At 34.3% G+C, this 24,804-nt stretch overlaps 1 protein-coding gene across 1 annotated transcript; it reads right to left on the reverse strand.

The window, feature by feature from the left end:
• Positions 1–15,663: 15,663 nt before the first annotated feature.
• On the reverse strand, positions 15,664–17,635 carry LOC131646823 (cytochrome P450 71D8-like). The gene is made up of 2 exons (XM_058916780.1): positions 16,710–17,635; positions 15,664–16,405 (listed from the first exon to the last, which is right to left on the reverse strand). Exons 1-2 carry the CDS (start codon positions 17,607–17,609, stop codon positions 15,794–15,796), a joined length of 1,512 nt encoding a protein of 503 aa, XP_058772763.1. The 5' UTR covers positions 17,610–17,635; the 3' UTR covers positions 15,664–15,793.
• Positions 17,636–24,804: the final 7,169 nt, after the last annotated feature.

Below are 24,804 nucleotides of genomic sequence, written 5' to 3' on the forward strand. Positions count from 1 at the left end.
TTTCAAGAAATCCTAGATCTTGCATTTAATTTATGTGGTTTGTCACAATAGTGAAGGTGTCTAGGATAATTTTTTATATTATTTAATTGGGATGTTTTTCTGAGAAGAATAAGAAACATGTGTGATAAAGAGACGAGCTTTTCTCGACGGTGAGAGCTTTCTATTCAATGCACAAGTTAATAAGGTTTCAAAAAATGTAGCTTGAGAGTGAGAATGGGATAATACTTGTAATCAACGTGTGATAAGGTTCATGTACGTCATGTAGTTGAAATCGCATCTAATCGGGCATGTGAAGCAAGGAGCCATCTGATCATATCCAACGACATGGGATGTTTGGGGATTAGGATCAAGTATCCCACATCTAAGGAAGGTCCACATGTTCATTCCTCCTACTTAGTAAAGTTTTAGATTATGCCTTCTAAATTGGGTCTGTCGCTCTAGGCCTTTGGCCAACGCAGAACTGTTACGTCTCAAGTCCTTGTTGTTACTTTGTAGTGCAATGATTGAGGTTGTGGGTTGCCCTCTATTGTTGTCTTGTGCTCCTCGGGCGAGTCGTTGCTTTTCTAATGTGGAAATGGAAAAGTTTAGTGAGTGGGAATAGGTAATATTGGGAACATGCCCGTTAAATGACAATCCTGTCAACTAAATGTTTCGTAATGTTATTCCAACACGTGTCTTCAAGCCCTAGACTAAGAAGTGGCACTATTGTTTAGAGAACTTCAGTGTCTTTGTGATCTCGAGGTTATTTACCACCATTATTTTATCTTCTAAGTCTTTCTTCATTCATGGCCATATATTTGTCCCATTCATTGTCTTATATAAGGATGGAACCTTATTTTAAATGATTTTTTCACCTTCTTTCTTAAACATTCTATTTCTCCAAGTTTTCCCTTTACTCTTCCTTGGATAAGTGATATTGTTTAATCTATTGATTTTCCCTTTCTTTCTCGATTTTTCAAACCTTAATTGTTTCTAACCTTCTAGATGGTTTCTTCATTGTCTTATTTGCTTCTGTTTTGGAGCTTGTCTAAGGTAATATTTCTCTCTCTCTCTCATTATTGTTGTTTTTATTATTCTTTCTTCGGACATAGTCAACCAAGAAAACCCAAACATGAATTTCATGGACTTATCTAATGAGGATGAAATAAGAGATATCGCATTATGCACTAGAGTGATTGACCCAGAGTTGTTGGACGTGGTTCCTACACTTGTTATACCTCCCTGTGTGGATGTTACTTCATTGTCTTAGAAATTAGTTATAATTATAACTCTATAAAGAGTTTTGATGACCTTGATAATGAATCCTTGGAGGAGAGTATGGGCTAACCCATTTAGTAGGGATGGCAACGGGTCGGGTGCGGGTTTCACACTACCCAAACCTGCACCCGAACCCAAACCCAAATACTGTTCGGGTGGCAAAACAACACCCACGCCCACACCCGCTGGGTTTCGGGTTTTTTCACCCAAACCCGAACCCGTATCAAAATACATTTTTCCTACAACTTTCCACAATATATTATATATATTTATATATATATATATAAGCGGGTGTGATTTCGGGTTTCGGGTGCGGGTTTCACATTACCCAAACCCGAACCCGAAATATCGGGTGGCACCCGAACCCGAACCCAAACCCAGTCAACTCGGGTTTCACCCGTTGACTCGGGATCGGGTGGGCCCCGCGAGTTTGGGTCTACTTGCCATCGCTACCATTTAGGTTTGACATTAGGGAGGTTGGTCGTGGTTTCACTTTCCCTGAAGTTCCTATGGTGAATTTGGAAAAGGTTGAGGATTATGATGGTCATTTAAAGGTTCATGTTTATATTAAGGTTGTTAGCATCTAAACGACTGAGAACCCGTTGATAACAAGACTAAGAGGTATCTTGAATCTCGGACCCGCTCTAGAACTCACGGTCGTGATGTTTTGTTTATTAAGAGTGATGGTGTACGAAAGTGGCAAAAATTCTCGAACTTCCCGGTGATGCTAATTAATATCCTTGGGTAGAAAGGGAGATATAATGAATCAACCTCCACTTTAACAAGGAACGTAGGTTGAGAAATGCTTATAGGGGCATGTGTGCGTCTTATGACTCTTTGGTATCTCATATAGAGCCCTGTAAGAGGTTATGCATACTCTATAATGGATGTTTGATGCCTCTTAACGAGTTCATGTTCTCCAGATTCAGACTTTCCTTCCATGACTTTGAAGTAGGGATTTTGAGTCATCTAAAGATCACCCAATCAAAAGAAAATTTTGTTTAGTAAATTTTTTCACTAAAACTATTTACCAACATTATTAGCCTAAGTAATAAAAAATATAATAAATTATATACAATGTAATTAAAAGGATAGTAAATACCCTATATGAAATAGAGTCATCAAAATAGTTGAACATTGATCTAGGAAATTACTTGGTAAATACATCCTTCGGACTCCTTTCTGAATTCGCCTTCTCAACTAAAATATCCTTTGACTCGACCATATCCCTTATGAAATGAAACGGATGTCAAAGTGCTTTATCCTTTTATGACACACTTAATGATTAGCCAACTCCTTAATCGTGCCTCTTAACTACTTTATTGAGTGATCCTAAACTCCCCGGTCGTGACTCTCGACCATATTGATTCCTTGATCCTTTTAACAAAGGAAATATATTTTTCTTCAGTAGCAGGTGAAGTGACTAGCGATTGTTGAATTTTATTTCTAACTCATAATTGTCCCAAGTAATGTAAACACAAAATTAGGGGTGGCAATGGGCAGTGTTTGGATATGATAATATAGCAGTTGTCCCCATACTCGTGTTTTAAAAAAATCTTCGTACCCGAGCCCATATCCGCATGGGCACCAACTTTTTTACTTGTACTCCCTTACCATACTCGTTTACCCGCATTTTTAATATAAAACGATTGACCAGGTACTTGTACCCTCTGGTGTCTGTAATTTTAGGGGTGGGCTGGGTAGCTTGTTGCCCTCTTTGTTTTTTAGGTGGTCATGCTTACCTCTCTTCAGCCTTCTCTTTCCATGGGTAACGTGCTTGGTATTTTGGATGGACTTTTTTGCTGAATGGGGGGGGGGGGGGTTGTTTTGTGTTTTGGTTTTTTAAGGTTTGGGTGTTAGTTCTTTTTCTCTTGTTTGTTTTTTATTTATTGTTGTTTGTGGTTTTAGTGCACCTCGATGCACTCGTTTGCAACTTGTACTCTTTTGTGGTTCTGCATGATATCAATCACCAAGTTCCTTTTAGCTTCGCCAAGATCTTTTATCTCAAATTCTCTTAGCAAAATCTCCTCGAGATTATCGATCTATTCCTTTCAAGAGATTGTTATTAATATATCATCAACATATATTGTTATTAGTATATCAAAATCTTACTCTACATTATGGTATCAGATCTACCGATTTTGAACTCGCTTCCGCATAAACCCGAGGTAATTTTTTCCTCTTTTTATTGTATATTATTGTTACTTTTTCTAATAACAATTATAAGACCGTTACTATTGGACATTCTTTGTTTTGTTTCTATCCATCTATTAACCTTTATCACTATTCATTGCTTATGGGTGTCGGGGAATAAGCTTGATGGTCATGGACAAAGGCTAGAATGAGTTTTTTTTTGTTTTTATGAAAAAATGCACATGCATGCTGCTGAATGCAATTTTTTTATGCAAGATTATTTTTATGAAAATGCAATGACGTGTCATGTATGGATGCAGAAGGTTGTGTGCGATGTTGTTCAAATAATTCGTGTATAGTTTCTGGCGATAGGAAGATTTTGCATGCTTTGTACATAATGATTCCCACAAGGGGGCTCTATAATTTCATAAAGTTCTTAGAGTCACGGACTTTGTATGAGAATATTACCATCAGTAGAAAAATAATTGCTAGACAACATTATCCTCAATAAGATCTACTCTAAGTGAGGTGTTTGTGCTGACCAAGCGAGACAATATGTCAAGTTGGTTGATCGGTAAAATAGCAAGTGTACTATTTTGCCTCTGTAGTAATAATAGGGAAATTTCCCGAATGTCGATCTCAAGGACTGCACGTTAATATCGAGTTTAAATAATGGTTCAATTAAACAAAAAACTATATTTGGAGTTTTGTTTGCAAATTGTGACTAAAAATAATTAAATTAAGCAGAAAAGTAAATTGGCTTTTTGAAAAATATGAGTATTATGCTAGGGTAAAGTGTGTGATTGTTCATGTAATAACCTTGGATTTAGATCTCTTCAACAAGTTCATAACCTTTAATTACCAGCCCTTTAGGATATTTTCCCCTAATTCCTTAGCGGGAAAACCTTTGAACATTCATCCTAAATCCTAAGTCCTTAGAGAATTATGATGAAATCAAGCCTTTATATTATCAAGAGTTAACCGGTAACTATAGGGTATCCCTAGTCCTAGGTGATATCTACTATAGTCTAATCGTACAAAAACCTTAACAACCGCTGTCCAGCTGGTTGTTAACCGTAAATCAATCTTGTTGGTCCGACAAAGAAAGCATAAAAACCTTGTACAATTAAATTAAATAAGAAAACAAATCTATTGATGAACTCAGGAATTCAAAATCATTACAGAATCAAATCAGGGACACCCCCTAGCATTAGGGTTTAGTTACTCATATTGTTCAAAGGAAACAAAATATAAAATAGAGACATTACAAGAATTGAGATGAAAGTTGATCTTCAATCGCTTCCGTTCATGAAAACCTTCTTCTCTCCCAAACCCTTGTTTTCTCCAATCTTCAATCTTGTATCTTCTCTCGGTCAAAAAGTCCCCTTTTTCATCATTAAAACTCTTCTATATAGTGCATACTCACTTAGGTTGGTTGGAAGTACCCAAAATGCCCCCACAACTTAACCCATGGAAAAAATATGAAAAAAATCATAAAATCAGCGTCACATGCTGACACGGGCCGTGTCAGCCAACACGGGCACCCGTGTCAGACTTCTGTCATCTTAAAACTTATTTTTTTTCTCCCAGGCCTCCTGACACGGGTGCCCGTGTCAGGTAACACGGCCCGTGTCAGCCCATAACTTCATATTTTGGCTTTGAGTTCTTCATCAAAGTTGTAGCCCTTTTCGTTAGCGAAATTTTGCCACCGGAACCGCGTCAATCGGAGTTACGAAGCTCTAGTTATAATCAAAATACTACACACCTGTCACGATGAGAAACATGCTGAAAATTTCCAGATCTCACACTTGCTAACACGAGTCGTGTCAGCCCCGTGACTTTCATCTCTGTTGCATTTTCTTGGCCACGCTTCATCCTAACACGGCCAGTTTCAGGTGACACAAGTGGTCGTGTCAGACCTCATGTAGCTTGATTTTTCACTTCCTTCGAAACTCCCCTTTTTGTACTTTTTCGCATTGATTTGTCTCGATTTATTCCTTTGAGCCTGCAAACAGTAAAATACACAACCAAAACATAAAATGTAGAAGAATGAAGTAAAACGCTTGACAATATAAAGCAAAGACGACTAAAATCAATGGTAAATAAACGTGTAAAAACCACTGATCATTGGTCAATACTATGCAATCACAGACTCCAAGGTTTTAGATGTGGTTCAAAGAATCATGGATCCTATTTGAATGCCACCATATCAACTTACTTTCTAGACAACAATATCCCCAAGAAGATTTTTTCTGAGAGAGGTTTTATCGCCATCCCAGGGAGACAATATGTCAAATAGGTCAACACTATGAAACCATTGATCCTAATAGCCATTGGTTTAGGGTTCTACAAAAGTTTCCTAGGGCCACAAATCCATTTTGAAAATATTTCCATAGAAACAAAATACTTTATAGACAATAATACCTTAAAGAGGATCTACTCTAGGTGGGGCATTTACGCCGACCTCGCGAGACAATACGTCAGGGAGGCCAACATTATGCAACTACCATCTTAAGCTTAGGTTTTTCTCTGACTCGGGTATAGAGCCTTTTCTCACAACATGTCAATAACCAGAAGATTCCCATCACATTAGATGAATAAATAGTAATAATAAAAGCAACATACAAGAAAATAAATAAACAAATCTAACAATCATCAAAAACAATTAAACTAGGGTGGACTCATGTAAGGAGATTGTCCCCAGTAGAGTCACCAACTATTGCAGTGCCAAAAATACTAGAGCGTAACAAACTCAAGGTAATTTTATATTGTGCCTAACGAGACGTTGAATCTCGCTCATATGTATATTCAGCTGCAATGGGGAACTCAAGGCTATATAGTTTTTTTTTGTATAAAAGAGCTGGTTTTGGATTTTTTTAAACAGTGCCTGACGAGACGTTAAATCTCGCTCCTACATATCCCAAGGTGTGATAGGGAACTCAAGGTTACGTAATTTTGGGTAGAAAACCATGTATGTGTTGGTTGTTTTTAATGAACGATGATTAGGTTGCATTCAAGCGGTTAAACATTGCTTGTTTCATGTGCATGTGATGCTAAAGTTTTTGTTTGTATGTCGCGTCGGAATGGATCTGTTTGATCAAATTCGAGTGGTTAAAAGTTGTTGGTTGCTCACACATGGAAGGCTGAAGCGTAGGTTTGTTTCGAAGTGAATAGATAAAAAAATTTGTTTGTGAATAAGTTTGCGTCACACGGGTGCGACAAAAAGAATGTTTTGATTGGTTGTGATTGATTTTAAGTGAAATACGAGTATTCGAACAACAATCTATGTATGGCTAGCATTTAATATACTGGGGGAAAAGATAGGATAATACATCCAAACCAATATTTTTCAACCAAATCGTTTTAGGAGAATTGTGAGGCAAATTAAGTCATGAGTACTTAGTGGGAGACAAACATTTGAACCACAAGCTAAGTACGGATAACAATCACAATACTCAGGGAAAGGAGAGGATAATACGTCCGAACCAATCCTTTTTAATACCATAAGGACCGTACTAAATTCATCTAATTAACATATTTTGAATGGAAGACAAGCATATCATTCAAATACTCTGGGAACATAGAGGATATATACATCCAAACCATTCTTTTTTTTTTGATTGATTTATTTGTGAAAAGATTTTGGAAACGTTTTTTATTACACGGGAAAAGAACTTGGTGTTGACACCCTTTTGTGTAAATATATATTGAATATATTTGTGTAAAATATTATTTACACAATCTAAAAAAGTTGGGTAACCTTACCCAGGACCGGTCTTGACTTTTTAGAGACCCAGGGCGAATAACAAAAATGGACCCCTAATAAAAATACATTTTTTTTTAAAAAAAAAAGGCCATCATCTATGTAAATTGTAAATAACATCAACAACATCAAATATAATTATTTATCCGTGCAACTAACATAACAAAATGTCTGATCAAGTTTTTTTTTCTTACGCTTCTCACATCCAAGATCAAACTTTCTAATCTTAGGAAGCATATAGGAATAATGAAAATAAATTTAGAATATGAAATTAAAGTTGATAAATTCCGTAGCGTTGAAATTGAATAGATAAATTTCGCAGCATTGAAATTGAATCGATAAATTCCACAACATTGAAAATGAACCGATAAATAAATAAAAAATTAAGAGATAATTATTAAATAAAATTAACATTTGCAAAAAAAAAAACAATAAAATTAGTAGATTATATAAATAAAATTATCAATTTAGATATATATAAACCCAATCCATAGAAAACCAAAAACCAACCCACTAAACATTTATATTATTATTTTTTATTCATTTTTAGGGATGATGTGACGAGTCAGTCTTTAGACTCATGTTAAACTCAATTACAAACTCATATTTGCCTCAATTATTACTATACTATCTTAAAATATATATATATATATATATATATATATATATATATATATATATATATATATATATATATATATATATTTATTTATTTTAATATTATTTTATCTTAAGATTTAAAAAGAAAACATATAGTATTTAATATTATTTTATATTGTAGGTGAATAAGAGAAGAAAGGAACGTAAAATATTATCACAAACTAGTTTCATTATGCTATTTTTGTCTACTAATAATTATTTATGTTTTTATTACAACACATAAAACAAACAACCTTATATGAGGACTAATAAATGAGACCCCTGTAATTAGGAGGCCCTGGGCAGAAGGCATTTTTGCCATGCCTCAGGGTCGGCACTTACCTTATCCATCTGATTGTCAAATGCAAAAGCTATTAGGTGTCCATTATGATGTGTCATATTTTTATTATCAAATAGATATATACTTTTAAATAATTATATATTTATAACAAATATACTAATGGTAATTTTTTATTTTGTTTTAAAATAAAACTAAATCTTTTCAATTTCTTTTTTCATGTTTATCTATTCTTATACCAATTTTCTTTCTTCTTCTACACTTTGATTCACTACTTTCTAAACTCTTAAATTAAAACAATCTCTTCTTTCTTAACTTCATCAACTTCTTCATCTTTGCTATTCTCTCAACCATTCTCTTCTCTCTCACTCATACATTTCAATGCTACACCCATACTTTGCTAGATTTCTATTCATTTTCACAAGGTAATTTCTCTTTTTTTTCTTTAATTTTATATTTGCCTTTTCTGTTATTAATATTCATAGATGGGTAATTTTGTATTTGGTTTATGTTATTAATGTTCATAGATGAGTAATTTTGTATTTATTTTCTGTTATTAATATTCTTAGACGGGTTTTGTCTTAAACATTGATAGTTTGTGGGGGTTATGTTTGTTGCGCTACTGTTGCTGCTATGAAAAAGAGAACAAGATATGATAACCATTGATATTGCTATGAAAATTTAATATACTCTTTGATTTAGATGCATTAACAAAGAGAGAAAGATGAGTCATAGTGGAGAATCATATTGAATATTTGACATAAATTCTTACAGCAAACTAACATATATTGCTTAAGTAAATCAAAATATATTGTGTAAATAATATTTTACACAAATATATTCAATATATATTTACTTGCTCAACTTCATAAAGATTAAATCTTACAGCAATCAAACATAAAATTTTTGGGTCATAAACTAAATCCAAATAGAATAAAAACTCAAAAAAGAACTTTGGAAATCAATACACACACAAATATATATATATATATATATATATATATATATATATATATATATATATATATATATATATGGGGACGACTCAAGTGAGAACACTTAGTTATTATGAGAAATGAGAACAATGAATCACGACCATTAAATTTGATTTTAATGGACTGGATTGGTTTCTCTTTCTAAGATCCAGTCCATTAAATATTAAGGATCTTAGAAAGTGAAATCGATCCAGTCCATTAAAATCAAATTTAATGTTCGTGATTCATTGTTCTCATTTCTCATAATGTTTGTGATTGTCCTATATATATATATATATATATATATATATATATATATATATATATATATATATATATATATATATATATATATATATATATTCATAAAGAAATATTAGTGGTGCTAGTGTGTGGTTGTAAAACACTTTAATTTGTATGAAAGATATAAGCATAGACTAGCTACCGAGAGAGATAAATAGATGTGTTATTATGACTTCTGAAATTGCAGAATTTGCATTATAGCAGTAACAACATTCTGCTACAGAATTTGCAATAGAGCAGTAACACTAATTTTTACACGGTTTTATTCATATTAGTAATATTACATCTTGATTTAGTGTTAAAGTAAAGTTGTGAGAAAAAGTATATGTTTGTTGAGGTTTTAGCTCTCGTACTATTATGTAGATGGAGAATCTAAAATATTTATATTTGTTTGTGTATTTTTATTAGGTTCAAATGGATGTAGACTACGGAGATATAGATTGTGAAGAATTAGCTAATTGTAATAATGTCGGTGATGAAGAAGGAAAAGAGGACATGGATATTTACAAAAAGATTAATGACGTGACAGATGATGATATAAGAGGTTTGGAATTTGCTTTTGAGGAAAAAGCAATAAATTTCTATGAAATATATGCCAAAAGTCACGGGTTTGCAATAAGAAAAAGATGATGTAAAACGTGATTATGATGGTAATATAATTGTTCGTCAATTAGTTTGTAATAGATAAGGTAAGAGTGATAAGAAGAGGGGACGATGTAGAGATCCAAGACCAACCACACGAATGGAATGTCGTGCTACGTTTCGAGTAGCTCTAAATCTTGTGATTGAAAAATGGAGAGTTCCGTATTTGAGCCCTCTCGTAACCATGAGTTAACTCCAGCACACTATGTTCATTTGATTCCTAAGTATCTTCGATTGACTGGATTAGATAAAGCTCTTGTTGATGGCCTGCACACACATGGTGTTAGAACTTGCCATATTTTAGGTTTTATGATGGCTCAAAAAGGTGGTAATGGAGGTTTGGGATTTTATAAAAAGGACTTATATAACTACTTAAATAATGAAGCAATGGCAAGAATAGAAGGAGGGGACGCTTTTGCTGCTTTGAGTTATTTACAGGCTAAAGCTGATAATGATCCAGTGTTCTTTTCGAAGTTTACCACAACAGACGAAGGACGTTTAGTTAATTACTCGGGCAAAGAATTAGTTTATTCCCTTCAACCTTTCTCTAGGTATATCAAATCCAACTAAAAAATGAAACTAATTGATAATAATTATTGAACTCTGAATCGAACACATCCTTCTTATCGTTTATTATTGCTGTAATTGAGAGAGAGAGAGAGAGAGAGGTCGGATCTGAGCGAATTTAATGGTTTCTTAAGAAAGGGTTAAATAATTGGGAGAAACCCTAAAACTTCTATTAGAAAATGGATATAAAGATAGAAACTAACCTTAATTAAAATAAAGCAACGTACAGAGGATTGCGGACGACAAGCACTTGACGGTCAGCGGAGGTTAGCAGGGAAAGGACCGGGCAACACGAGAGAAAGGTCTGAGAAGGCAGAGCAAAGTACCTTTAGGAGTAATATGAACGCTTTTCAAACCTCCCAAAATTAACTCAACATTTATCCCGTAAAACATGCCACGTCACTTTCTATTCCAATTTCATCCTTTAGCAGCTGATGCGACTTCAACATCCGCCATTGTTGTGTTGGTTCTGATGCTCTGGTTGCTTCTGCTAGGTTTCGCAATTTCATCCATTTAGAAAATGAATGAAAAGAAAATGCTATTTATTAATTAAAAATAATAATTTAAAACAAATTGAGAGTGGGAAAAATATGCAATTATAAAATGATATGGGCAAAAATTAAAAACTACAAAGTATTCATGACATGACAAATGATATAAGTAATAACCAATCTATGTAAGACATGTCAAGTGGGTAAAGTTACCCAACATTTTAAGTTGGGTAATGAAGTAGGACCATTATTTTAATCTAATATTAAAATGAGAGAGGAAGCTTGGATAAATGTAGTAGTTGATATCTTTTTTCCTACCACTCTCCATTGCGCTCACTTATATACCTTAATTTTAGGGTTTTCAAATTATTTTAAAGTCAAAATTACCCTTGGACTCTATCAAATGATCAAATGAGTCTCATTAGAAATCAACAAGTCTAAAAAATGACACCTCAATTTTAATAAATCAACCATGTATTCTATGTTTTCTTTATTTATTTATTTTTAATTTTTACCCCTTTTTTAATTAAAAAAAAATAAACCTAAATTTTATTAAATTTTTTGAGATAGCGGGATAAAAAATGACGTCGATTATTTTGAAAAATAAATTCACCCTAGACAAAATTGAGATGCTGCATTATTCATATGCCATTATATAAAAAAAAACAAAACGGTTCTAAATTATATAATATAAGATATGATACCACATGTAAAATTAGAATCGGTATTACATGATATTGAAACGCGCTTACTTGTTGACAGGGCCGTCTCAAAAAATTTGAAGGTTTTGCTCCAATTATAAAAACTGGCCCTAATGAAATAGATCATAAAGAAATAAAAAATAGTCATCTTTTATTAATATATATATATATATATATATATATATATATATATATATAAATATTAATTAATAAATATTATACATAAACGAAAGGCAACAAGCTATGAAACTATCCCTTTTTGGATTGCAAAACTAATCCTCTTAAAAATAACATCCATAGCCCTAGGGGATACAAAATTATTATCCATAAGTGTTTAAACTATTTGTAAAAGATCTACGATTTCTGGCGCTAAAAAGCCAAATACATGTTGAATTGCCAGAACATGTTTTCTCATGTTTAACCACTTTACTTATAGTGTCTTTGAGCATTATTTGTCCCACTGTAAAATTCCAAGTCCTCAGTGACACAAGTATAGAAACCTTAATTAAGTCCACACATGCTTGTGTCTCTCTCATCCACATAAACACAAGAACATATGTTGGCCTAAGTGTATATCGTATATCATGTGGATCAATCAAGATTTTCATATGCACCCCCCTTTTATTATTTATTTAATTAAGATAACTTAATTAAAAATAATACTAATCTTGTTAACTTTTTAAATATAATTTTATAAATAAAGTTTAACAATATTTCTTTCTATAACAAAAGAAAAACAATAGATTAAAGCACAAATGATGATGAATTATATTTCATTATAATATTTTGATAATAAATGAGTTGGTCGTATGATGAATGTTTAGATACTTAATTAGGATATCTATAGTATCTAAAATTTATATAAAAATAAATTGAAATAAAATAGTAAGGGCTATAATAAATAACCAATGTGTAAATTAAATTTCAATCTATTATATAAGAAAATCACTTTATCATTGAAATTTTAGTTGGCATAATTTACACATATATTTTCCGTGCATATGATATAATCCTTGAGGATAATTTTTGTAAGATAATAAAATGATATTATTGTATGTAGCTTTTGTAAAATGATGAAATAAGAATATATAATGTACTATTGTCAAGTCTCAAAACCGCAAACTTTCCTTCATCAGGAATAAATGCATTTGATGAGCTACACCACATGAATTGTTAACTATTTTGGAAAACAACATATATATATATATATATATATATATATATATATATATATATATATATATATATATATATATATATATATATATATATATATATATATATATATATATATATATAACTATTATAAGTTCTTAATCATACCTCCCGAAATTTTAAGGCCTCTATTTTTCTGAGATCCTGTGCAACGGACTAGGTTGCACATGCAAAAATCCGATACATCTTATTGAGTTGAAGCCATGATAATCTTCTCTTTAGAATGGCCAAAGTATTTGATTGAATTTTCCTTTGCCTTATCACATGCATCAATATTTAGGTTTTTCAATAGGGTAAACCTCAATCAAACATATTTTGTGTAACAAAAAATGGGACCTAGCCTATCTATTTATAAGATAACAACGCTAATACCACCCATCATGGATTCTAGATGTTGGGTCTACACTTTAAAACACAAATCATAATTAGTGTTCAAAGTAGATTATTATTTCCATGCATAAACATAATCGAATTAATGAATTTCATTTACAACATCAACCTATTTTTATAAAATCAAAATTTACAATGGATTGTATGCCACAAAAATATTTCTATCAAAGGCTCTCTTAAACAAAGTCTAAAAACAAAGAACAACTACCACTTAGGCTTGAAATTCCAAAACCTTAAAGAAAGCACTGACCTAACTTTACATCAAAGAAAAAACAAAATTGTCACAACACGTAGAACTAACTTAGAACCCTTTGTTTATTTTGGCATGTGTTATCTTGTTACAAAACTTGTTTTAAAAATGCACCACATTTTGTTTTCCCATTGGTTACTTATTTAACCGATGTGATATTTTGTTAAGAAATGTATATTTTATAGTAATGACTTATAAAAAGAGCATGAAAAGTTTTAAAGTCTGGCAAAAATACCAGTTCTAAGAGGAGAAGATGATTGTATCCATTCGTTTATCCAGAATCATAATCTTATTTGAAAAAATAAAGTCATTTTGATATTTTCATATATTCCAAAATACATATTATCAAACCAACTCCAACCCTAAATTTATCCTCCAATGGACCTAGAAATCTCGCCAAGAAAATGATCAATAGAATACTCTATTCATTTTCTTCAATACTCTCATTCTATTCAATCTTTATTCTTCTTTTCAATTTCAAAAGTGTGAGGAACAAACTTGAATATTTAAACCTTGTGTGTTTGTGCATCACTTAAGTGGAGAGTGTTGTTCTAGGTTGATGCATCAATCAAGTGAAGTTTGATCTTGTTCATGCAACTTTTTGTTTCAACAACTGGTTTCTAGAGAACTGGTTGTGATTTTTGAGAAATCTCGAGCAATGTCTTCTTATCTGAATGGACATTTTCCAACAAATCTTTCCACTATGAATGGCAAGAACTATAATAATTGGTGGAAGCATATGTAGGTAGTTTTTTGCTATCAAGTAGTATGGGATATTGTAAAGAACGGAGTGACACCAATCATTGATAATGCCACTGATGAATAAAATACTTCTCATATAGAATTGGAGAAGAATGATTATAAAGTTCTCGTTATAATCCACCAGTGTGTTGATCCGGACAACTTTGAAAAAGTTAGAGATGTAGAATCATCAAAAGAGGCATAGGACATCTTGTAAAATTTGTATGGTAGTTTGAAAAGGTGAAATAAGTGAGGTTACAAACTCACAAAATAATGTATGAATTGCTTCAAATGGAAGAAAATAAAAGTGTAATTGACTTGTTTATTAGGGTGACTAGACTCGTGAATCAGATCAAAACGTGTGGAGAAGTGATGTAATTAAGGTTGATAGTTGCAAAAATATTGAGATCTTTGCTTCCGAAATTCGATCATGTTGTAGTAGTCATAAAAGAATCAAAGGACTTGTCAAGTGTGACAAAGAAATAATTACAAGAAACACTTGAATCTCATGAGCAAAGAATGATTGAAAGATATGCAAGTAAGACTAAAAAGTGTAACCTTTGCAATTTACAGAGTAGCTGTGATGATATCCAACACTTAATGTGTAGTTGCGATTTGGTTTAAATAGTATGGCAGGCTGTTTTTTCTTGGTTAAACTTGCAGGGACTGCATAGTCCTGTGCTTGAAAGTTATGAGCACTTGCTGGATTTTTAATTTAAGTTGAAGGGAAAGGTTTCCAAGGGGAGGGAGGTTTCTATTTGGTTAGCAGTAACTTGGTGCATATGGAAATTTAGGAATGGCATTATCTTTAATAACGAGATTGGGGATTTCGAAGAAATTATATTCAAGATCAAGATGTTTCATGGCGGTGGATTCAAATAGGAACAAAGAGACTTAATTGTAATTTCTATGAGTGGTCTAAATATCTTCTGGATTATATTTAAGTAGGATTGTTATCTCTGTAGGGGTGATTTCTTTGTATTTTTATATTCGGGTTCGAGTACCCCTAGTACTCTAAGTTTGAATATAAAGTTGTTTATAAAAAAAGTGAAGAAAGAGGAATATACTATATTAGTATGTATGTGAATACTATTATATGATATATGTTGCAAATGCAACCACATAACGTCGTCCTCAATTTAAGACTAATTTAACGTCACGTTTTTCTCTGTCAAGTATTTTTGTGGTTTGGCGAAAAATTTCAACTTTAAGTGAATAAATAAAAATAAAAAATTGGTAAAAAAAAAGTGAATAAATAAAATATATCACGGATTCAAACTTGCAAACCTACACATAATTTTATATAACTATTTATTAACATGACATTTACTGTCACATTTTATTATTATATAACAAGACTAATGTTGAACTTTTATTTTTGAAATTTTACCTATCACAAAACAATATATTTAACTTAACTTATAGAGAATCAGATGACATAAACATTAGAAATCAAATACAACTCACTTTTCCTTCCAACCGCTAATCCAAAATGTTCAGTCATGTCCAAATCTTCATGTTTCATCTCATTTGGAAGCTCCCAATTAAAATGATAAAGTAACAAAGCCAAAGGAAGCATAACACTAGCCAAACCAAATGACATACCAGGACATATTCTTCTTCCAGCTCCAAAAGGAATAAACTCAAAATTATTCCCTTTAAAATCAACATCGCTGTCATCAAACCTCTCTGGAATAAACATCTCAGCATCGTTCCAATATTCAGGATCTCTTGCCACAGCCCATGCATTTATAATAACTTTAGTATTTTTTGGTATTTCATATCCGTCGATGATGGTTAATTCACTGCTTTCTCTAGGGACCAATAAAGGAGAAGGTGGATGTAACCTTAAAGTTTCTTTCATTACCAACTTTAGATATGATAGATCTTGTAGATCAGATTCATGTATTGTTTTTTTCCCTTTGAATGCTTCTCTTAATTCTGTTTGTACTTTTTTTCTCGCCCCAGGGTTTTTCATCAGTTCAGACATAGTCCATATTATTATTGTTGCTGTTGTATCAGTTCCAGCAACAAATACATCCTGAAATATCATCAACAAATACAAATTTTTATAAATATTTTCAAAAATAGAATATATATATATATATATATATATATATATATATATATATATATATATATATATATATATATATAGTCAACACGGATGTGGGATTCTAATATATTTCTATAATGTGACTTGGCCTTAGCGTTAACGTATTTTATGTTATAAGTATCTGTCGATCGATCTCACTTATTGTCAACCTTAATTATAGAGTATGTTCTTATTTGTTAGTGGTCAACTGATCATCTACATAGAATTATATTAGTTCAAAGTTACTAACCCAAATCACAGCTTTGATGTTGTTGGTTGTTATTTCTACATCAAGGTCACCACTTTGTTGGACTCTCAAAAGAACATCCACGAGATTTTCCTTCTCGACTTCAATTGTGTTGTCTTCTTTTCCTTTGGATCGCTTTTCTTGGTGTTGTCTAACAATATTTCCTATGATTGTGTCTACGCGTTTGTGAAATTTTTCTAATTTAGATCTCATCCCGGTTAACATATGTAACGGTTTAATTGAAGGAAACAAATCATCAATATCAAGTCCACTCGACAATTCTACAACCTTTTTAACCAATTCAACAAATTCATCTTGATCTTTTGATTTATCACCAAACGTCGCCCTTGCAATAACATTACTCACCATGGTGAAAATTCTACTAGTGAGATTGATTGTCGAGTTTGTTGATGATTGAATTGATTGTATCAACTTTATAGACTCATCTTCTCTAATATAAGAGAAAGATTGAACCCTTTTAGCACTTAAAAGCTCTAACACACATATTTTTCTCATTTGTCTCCAAAAATCACCATATGGAGAAAACACAATATCTTTTGAGCCATAAACCATAATTTCAGGAGAAAGAAGTTTTGGCCTATTGGCAAAAACAACATCATGTGTTTTCATGACTTCTTTTGCCAATTTGGGAGATGATACAATTATGGTAGAAATTTCACCAAGTTGTAGATGCATTAAAGGTCCATATTTATGAGCAAGGTCTCTTAGAGCATGATGTGGAAGTTTCTTTGACAAGGCTAGTTGATGAAGGTTACCAATGAAAGGGAATTTCTTTGGACCAGGTGGCAATTTGTTTGATTTTGGGTTGAAATATTTGGATAGCAAATGAAATAGGAACAATAGAAAAAAGGGAATAATAAAATAGGAAAGATGAAGTTCCATTGTGTTGATATTTTAGGGGAGATTGATTACTTAACTTTAAAAGTTTGAGTGTGGTTTAGTGAGATACTATGAGGTTGGTATTTATAGACTTTTGAATAAAGATATAGATTGTTATGCTTTCATATAGACCTTATGTTGAAGTTTAGTTTTTTATGGCTATGCTTTTAATAATGTCTATTTGATGTTGACTGATCTATTGACTTTACTTTTTGCTGACCAAACTTTTCTAGTTTTGTTCATAAAAAAAATTATCTGTCTTTAAATATAAAATTCTCATGAGTTTTTTTATCACTTTTTATGAGACTTATTCTAATTTTAATGTAAATTAACTATTTATTTACTAACACATTTCTATTTATGTTATATTATAATATTTTATATCATATGTAGTAATATTAATACAAATATTAAAGATAAATTTATACATTATAAAATTTGTCATCAATATAATTAAAATTGAAAGCTGAATTAAATGGAGTGAGATAATAATAAACTACATCACACATACTTAAAAATATATTGAAACCTCAGGTTCTTTTAAAAACGATTAAGCTAAACTGACGATAAAATAAAAATTGTCACCCTGCTACGTTGCATGCTGCTCTCTTTCTTTTTTGGTGAATATCATGCATAGTTACATCACACATGATAACTAGTCAACGAATATATATTATATAAACTATAAAAAAAATCATATGTAAACAGTTGATGTTAAAAACTGAAACAAAAATTAAATAATGGTTAAGCATTTGAAGAGACGTAAGTTAATGATGGTTGATTAAACTATTAATATTGAAAAATTTGTTTGAAGTAGTACATTTTTCTATTTTATATAATTTTACAATTTATTTTTAATAGATAATTATTTAATATTTATGTAGGAGTATTTAGTTTAGGTTGCATAAAAGATACAACAGAAAAGTCATCTTAATCAGTATCTTTCCCTTCTGAAGCTTTCAACCTGGCTTTTCAGATGTACCTAATGGATTCAGCTGGAACTATATTGCATTTGAAAATCTTTTCTCTATAAAAAATTGAATGTAGCTGTGAATTAACTCAATTTTACTACGAGCTTATATTCATTCCCTATAAATCACTGATAGAGATACCAAACATGAAAAATGAAACAAGGGTTTCACCTTCCGGTGGGGTTTCAAGAGACTAGTTAGGGTTAAGCATCATCTCTTCAATTTCGGTTTAAACTCCTGCCCTTAGGGTCAGGGACCTTATTGAGGAGGTGGGTTGTTATAGCTCTGATTTGGTCTTGAGAAATTTCACGCTTGGTTTTCTCTGCTTGGTGGCTACTTTTCTTTTCGTTTTGCTCTCTCTCTGTACCGGATCTGGGTTAACCCCTTTCTTTCTTCTCCTTTGGGGTCCGGTTTCGATGAAACGTGGTGGTTGGACAGAAGTTTCTTACAAGAAACGGTTTGGTCCGAAATGGGATACCTTTCCCTTCGGTGGGCGGAATCGCAATTCATCTGGTCTACATGGGGAACATGATGAGGTTACTTCTCTTTTTGTATCTGAGTTTCCAGAGGGTTCAACAGCCTTGGACTTGTATCAGCTGTTTGGGTGTTATAGTTCTGTGGTTGAGGTGACGATATCACCGAGGAGGAACTCGTTGGGGAAACGTTTTGGTTTTGCTCGTTTTGCGGGGGTCACCGATGGCAGACTATTTGCAGTGCGTTTGGACAATATCATCATTGGAGGCAAAAAGATCCATGTTAATCTTCCAAGGTTTAATAGGGATTTGTCCAGGAGAGCTAACCTACACCAAGAGGACCCTGTTAGTGGTAAGTTTGGCACTTCTTTTAACAGGTTTCAATCGTTTAAAGGGGGTAAGCTTAGGCCTGATGTTGGGAAGAGGTACTCTTATGCGGAGGTTGTGGGTGGTAAACAAGAATTTAAAGTACCGACTATGGCGGCGAAGTTTCTGGTGCATAAATCATCGGAGGCTTTGAAAGGCAGATTAGCGAGTGCTTACGTGGGCAAAGTCCGTATCCCCGGTTCAGCGCGTAGCATCCAAACTCACTTCGAAATGGAAGGAGTCTTTGCCGTTAAAGTGTCACCTATGGGTAGCAATTGGTGCTTGTTAGAGGAAAGTGAGGTGGGTTTCATTGAAGACTTGATCGGGGACGGTGAGGTATGGTGGAAAAGTTGGTTTTCGGAAATTAAAAAATGGGATCCTGGCGCGGTGGATCAGAGTAGAGATGTGTGGATTCGTGTGTTTGGAGTTCCTCTCCATGCTTGGAGCTCTGATTTCTTTACGGCATTGGCGGGACGTTGGGGGAGATTCATCTGTATTGATGAATCTACGGCCAAAGGAGACGCGTTCGACGTCGCGAGAATTATGATTAATGTGCCTTTAGCTTGTCATTTTCCTGAGTCTGTGTCTATTAATCTTGATGGAAGGGATTTTATTCTTTTTGTGAGAGAAGATGCACAAGGTCAGTTTAGAGTTTGTTCTAAGAATCCGGCCGTTACGTCATGTGCTAGCAGTTCTTCCGACTCGGTTGTAGGATGGTGGAGTGACCACGATGGAAGAGAAGGATGTTTATCGGACAGTATAGAGCAGTTTTCTGATAAGAGTTTGGAGGACGGTAAGGTTATAGCAGCCGGTGGTTTACAGACTGAAACGGAGGCGGAGAGGAATTCAGAAGCGGTTATACCTCCAATTGAGAAGGTGACTCAGGAGGAAAATATGCAGGTCAGGGGCATCTTCGATGCAGCCATTGATAATGTTAGAGGTTTTTCTCTGGGCACTCAGTGTGAAGCCAATCATGGTGGGATCACTGTTTCTATGCGCAGGAAGTCTGGGTTTGGTTCTCAGGGTTCAGAAAATAACAGTGAAGGCTACTCTAGGCCGGTTAAGGAGGACCTGTTTCCCGCTGGCAGTGAAGTTGTTTCCAGGACAGTGCTGATGCCAATTTCGTTAGAGAACGAGGAGGAATGTGGTGTTTCGTCCCAGTCCAAGGTTTGTTGTACTCTGAAGGGTGGGAGATTTAATGCTGTGAGGAAGAAGATTAGGTACAGGTCTATGGATGAATTGGCTTGTAGTAGCAAGGCAGAGGGGCGGAAACTCAAAAAGGCTGGATGTGTTCACGGCAATAGTAGGACTAAGCTGAGAATTGACAATCCAACGGGCAAGAATCTAAAAGAAATCAATGGAGGGGTCTCTTCTTCGTGCTATGGGTATCAACAAGAGGCGTCGGACATTTGTAGGAACAATTATAGACAATGGGATTTTCTTAAAAAGGATGGTGGAGACAAATTTTTGGAGGCGGTTGTGGCTTTAGGGGTGGTTGACGCAAAAGGTAGGAACAATCTTGCTAGGAGGATTGAGGATTTGGTGAAGGGAAACGATGAATCATCGGAGAATAGGAAGGAGCCTAAGAAAGTGGTTCGATGATTATCGGTTCCTTGAATATAAGAGGGGGAGCTAATGAGCTCAAAAGAAGGAGAATTAGTACTTTAATAAACAAAGGAAAAGCGGATATTTTTCTTTTGCAAGAAACTAAGATTACCAATATGACAGAGGAGTTTGCTAATAGTTTTTGGAGACAATCGGAGATGGGTTTTTCTTATTCTAATTCGGAGGGACGGTCGGGCGATTTGATTACGCTTTGGAAGAAAAGTAGTATGGATGTTTTATTTAGCTTTAAGGGGGAAGGTTTTTTGGGGTTGAAAGTTTGTTGGAAGGAGGATAATTATTACGTGGTCAACGTTTACTCTTCTTGTGATTTGTCCAAGAAGAAGGCCTTGTGGGAGAGATTGCTAGACTTGATGAGTTTGTATACCGATGGGGAATGGTTAATAGGTGGAGACTTTAATGCTATAAAGAATGGTAGAGAAAGAAAAGGGAGAGTGGGAGGTGGGTATAAGAAGGAGTCGGAACTCTTCGCGGAGTTCATTCATAAAAGCTCCTTGGTGGATATTCCGTGCAAAGGGAAGAAGTTTTCGTGGTATAGCGGAGATGGTAAGTCCATGAGTAGGATTGACCGTTTTTTGATTTCCAACGAGGTGGTGAATAGGTGGGAGGTTATTGGTCAATTGATTGGTGATAGAGATATATCGGATCATTGCCCGATTTGGATCATGGCGGATAAGTGTAATTGGGGTCCAAAACCGTTCAAATTCAATAATGAATGGTTTTCTTTCGATTCTTTTATTCCTTTTGTGGAAAGAGAGTGGAAGTCTTTGAAAGTGGAAGGAAGAGCCGATTACGTTTTGAAAGAGAAACTTAGAAGACTAAAAGATAAACTTAAGAAGTGGAATAAGGAAGTTTTCGGTAAGATTGATTTGGAGATAGACAAAGGAGTTCAAGATATCAATCTTGGTGATGAAAGGTTAGCTTCTTTCCCTAATTCTATTGATTATTCTTCTTTCGAAGAGAGTGTGGAGGCTAGAAAAGAGGCATGTAGTAGTTTTTGGCGGAACTTGAGAATTAAAGAGAACATGCTTCTCCAAAAATCTAATTTGAAATGGTTAAAAGAAGGTGATTCCAATAGTCGTTATTTCCATAAGGTTATGAAGAGTAAAAGAAGTCATAATCATATCGGTCCGATTATTGCATCGGGTTCCATGGTGGAGTCGGTGGAGGAGGTTAGGGAGGAGGTCTACAATCACTTTGGGAAGAAATTCATTGAAACGGAGGAAGTGAGACCGGTTCTAGATGGCATATCTTTCAAGTCTATTAGTAGTGAAGAGGCGAAGGAGTTAGAGAAACCATTCCTTGAAAGTGGAATTAAGAGGGCGGTGTGGGAGTGTGGAGACACTAAGAGTCCGGGGCCGGATGGTTATTCTTTTCTCTTCATCAAGAAATGTTGGAGCTTTATTAAAGAAGATTTCATCAATTTCTTTAATTACTTCTTCCTTGGAAAACCCATCTCTAAGGTAATCACTTCCTCTTTTTTAACTTTAATTCCGAAGTCTAAAAATCCGATCGGATTAGATGATTATAGACCCATTTGTCTTGTTGGTTGTTTGTATAAAGTGGTGGCGAAGTTATTGGCGGGAAGATTAAAAGGGGTTTTGAATTCCATTATCTCCACATGTCAAAGTGCTTTCGTTCCCGGTAGGCATTTGTTAGACGGGGTGTTGGTAGCTAACGAGTTGGTGGACTATGCGAGAAAGGAGGGTAAGGAATGCATTTTATTCAAAGTGGACTTCGAAAAAGCTTACGATAAGGTAAGTTGGAATTTTTTGAAATATATGTTAAAGTGCATGGGATTCGGTGAAAAATGGGTGAAATGGATGGATTTACTTGTCTTTAATAGTAATATGTCGGTGTTGGTGAATGGTTGCCCGACTAAGGAGTTTGTGGTGAGTAGAGGATTAAGACAAGGAGACCCTCTTTCTCCTTTTCTTTTTGTTATGGTGGCGGAGGGATTTTCGGGACTTGTGAGAAAATCTATTGAAGTAGGGCATTTTAGAAGTTTGTTGATTAATGGATCTTGTTCGGTGGATTTGCTTCAATTCGCGGACGATACTTTAATTGTTGGGGAGAGCAATTGGAATCATGTGTGGGCTTTAAGGGCGGTGCTCCGGGCTTCTGAACTTGTGTCGGGGCTTGGAATTAATTACAATAAAAGCAAGTTGATAGGTATTAATGCGAATATTCACTTTTTAGAGGCGGTTTCTCATTTCTTCTCTTGCAAATTAGAAGAAAGCAACTTTTACTTTCTTGGTATTCCTATTGGTTTCAATCCGCGAAAAGAAGCTACGTGGTATCCTCTTATGGCTAAGTTAAAGAATCGGTTGGAAGGGTGGTCGAATCGGTTTCTAAACTTAGGTGGTAGGATTACTCTTCTAAAGTCCGTGTTGAGTTCCTTGGCTATTTTCACTCTTTCGTTTTACAAGATTCCGAGAAAGGTGGCTAAGAATATCACTAGTATTCAAAGCAAATTTTTATGGGGAGGAGTAGAGGAAAGAAGAAGGATTCATTGGGTAAGGTGGGATGATGTTACTCTTCCAATGCATAAAGGGGGTCTCGGGGTCAAAAACATCAATTTGTTCAATATGGCTCTTCTTAACAAGTGGAGATGGAGGATTATTCAAGGACAAGACTCTTTGTGGTTTAAAATTTTGAACTCGCGGTATGGAGACATGACTTCAAATATGTTCGGAGGCGGAAGTAACAAGAAAGCTACTAAATTCTCTTTTTGGTGGAAAGATATTCAAAAAATTATTTCTTACTCTTTCCGTGACCCTTTGGTTGATTCTTGTAGGTTTTCCGTCCACAATGGTTATGCTACCCCTTTTTGGGAGGCTAGGTGGTTAAATGTTATTTCTTTGAAGGATTTGTTCCCGGATTTGTACGGCATTTCTCGGTTAAAGTTTGTGTCGGTAGCGGCCATGGGAGGTTGGAAGGACGGAGTGTGGGTTTGGGGAGATCTCGGTGTGTCGGAGTTAGAGGTGGGAGATCTCGGATTGGAAGAGGTTTTGGCGGATTTATTAGGGCGTTTGGAGGACTTCAAAGGTGGGAAGGAGGGAAAGGATTACATTGAATGGGACAATTCCGAAGATAAGGTTTTTTCGGTTGCATCTTGTTACACTTTCTACAATAATCTTCGTATTCATCACGGCCCATCTAATAGGAATGATGAAGCTTTTGGGTTGTTGTGGAAGTTGGATGTTCCATTCAAAATTAAGGCTTTCGGTTGGAGGCTTTTTCTTGATAGGCTACCGGTGAAACATTCATTGAAGACTCGAGGTATTTCCTTTCCTTTGGATGATTTAAAGTGATTTTTTTGTGATGATTGGTTGGAATCTAGTTCCCATTTATTTTTTAGTTGTTTGGTGGTGAAAAATATTTGGAGTGAGATAGCTAATTGGGTTGGTAAAAGGGATAGGGTAGAAAGTGAGTGTTTATCGAATTTTATGGATTGGCACTTGTTTTTTCATAGCAAAAAAGTTAAACATAGGAAGTTGGGAGTGGTGTGGCTTGCCACCACTTGGACCATTTGGTTGGTTAGGAATGGTGCTTGTTTCCGGAAGGAAGTTTGGAATGTGAATAATACCGTTTGGAGGGTAAAGCATTTGGCGTGGAGATGGTCTTTTTGCGGGAAAATTACGCACCCCAATTACTCTTTCTACGAGTTTTGCAAGGATCCCTTGCATTTTTTGTCGTAGCCGTAATTGGTTTTGTAATTTTCTTTTTTGTCGGGTTTTCCCGTTCTCTCGTGTAAACAGGTTG

This window comes from Vicia villosa, linkage group LG2 (genome assembly GCF_029867415.1).
Source record: "Vicia villosa cultivar HV-30 ecotype Madison, WI linkage group LG2, Vvil1.0, whole genome shotgun sequence".
In the NCBI taxonomy this organism is placed as follows: Eukaryota; Viridiplantae; Streptophyta; class Magnoliopsida; order Fabales; family Fabaceae; genus Vicia; species Vicia villosa.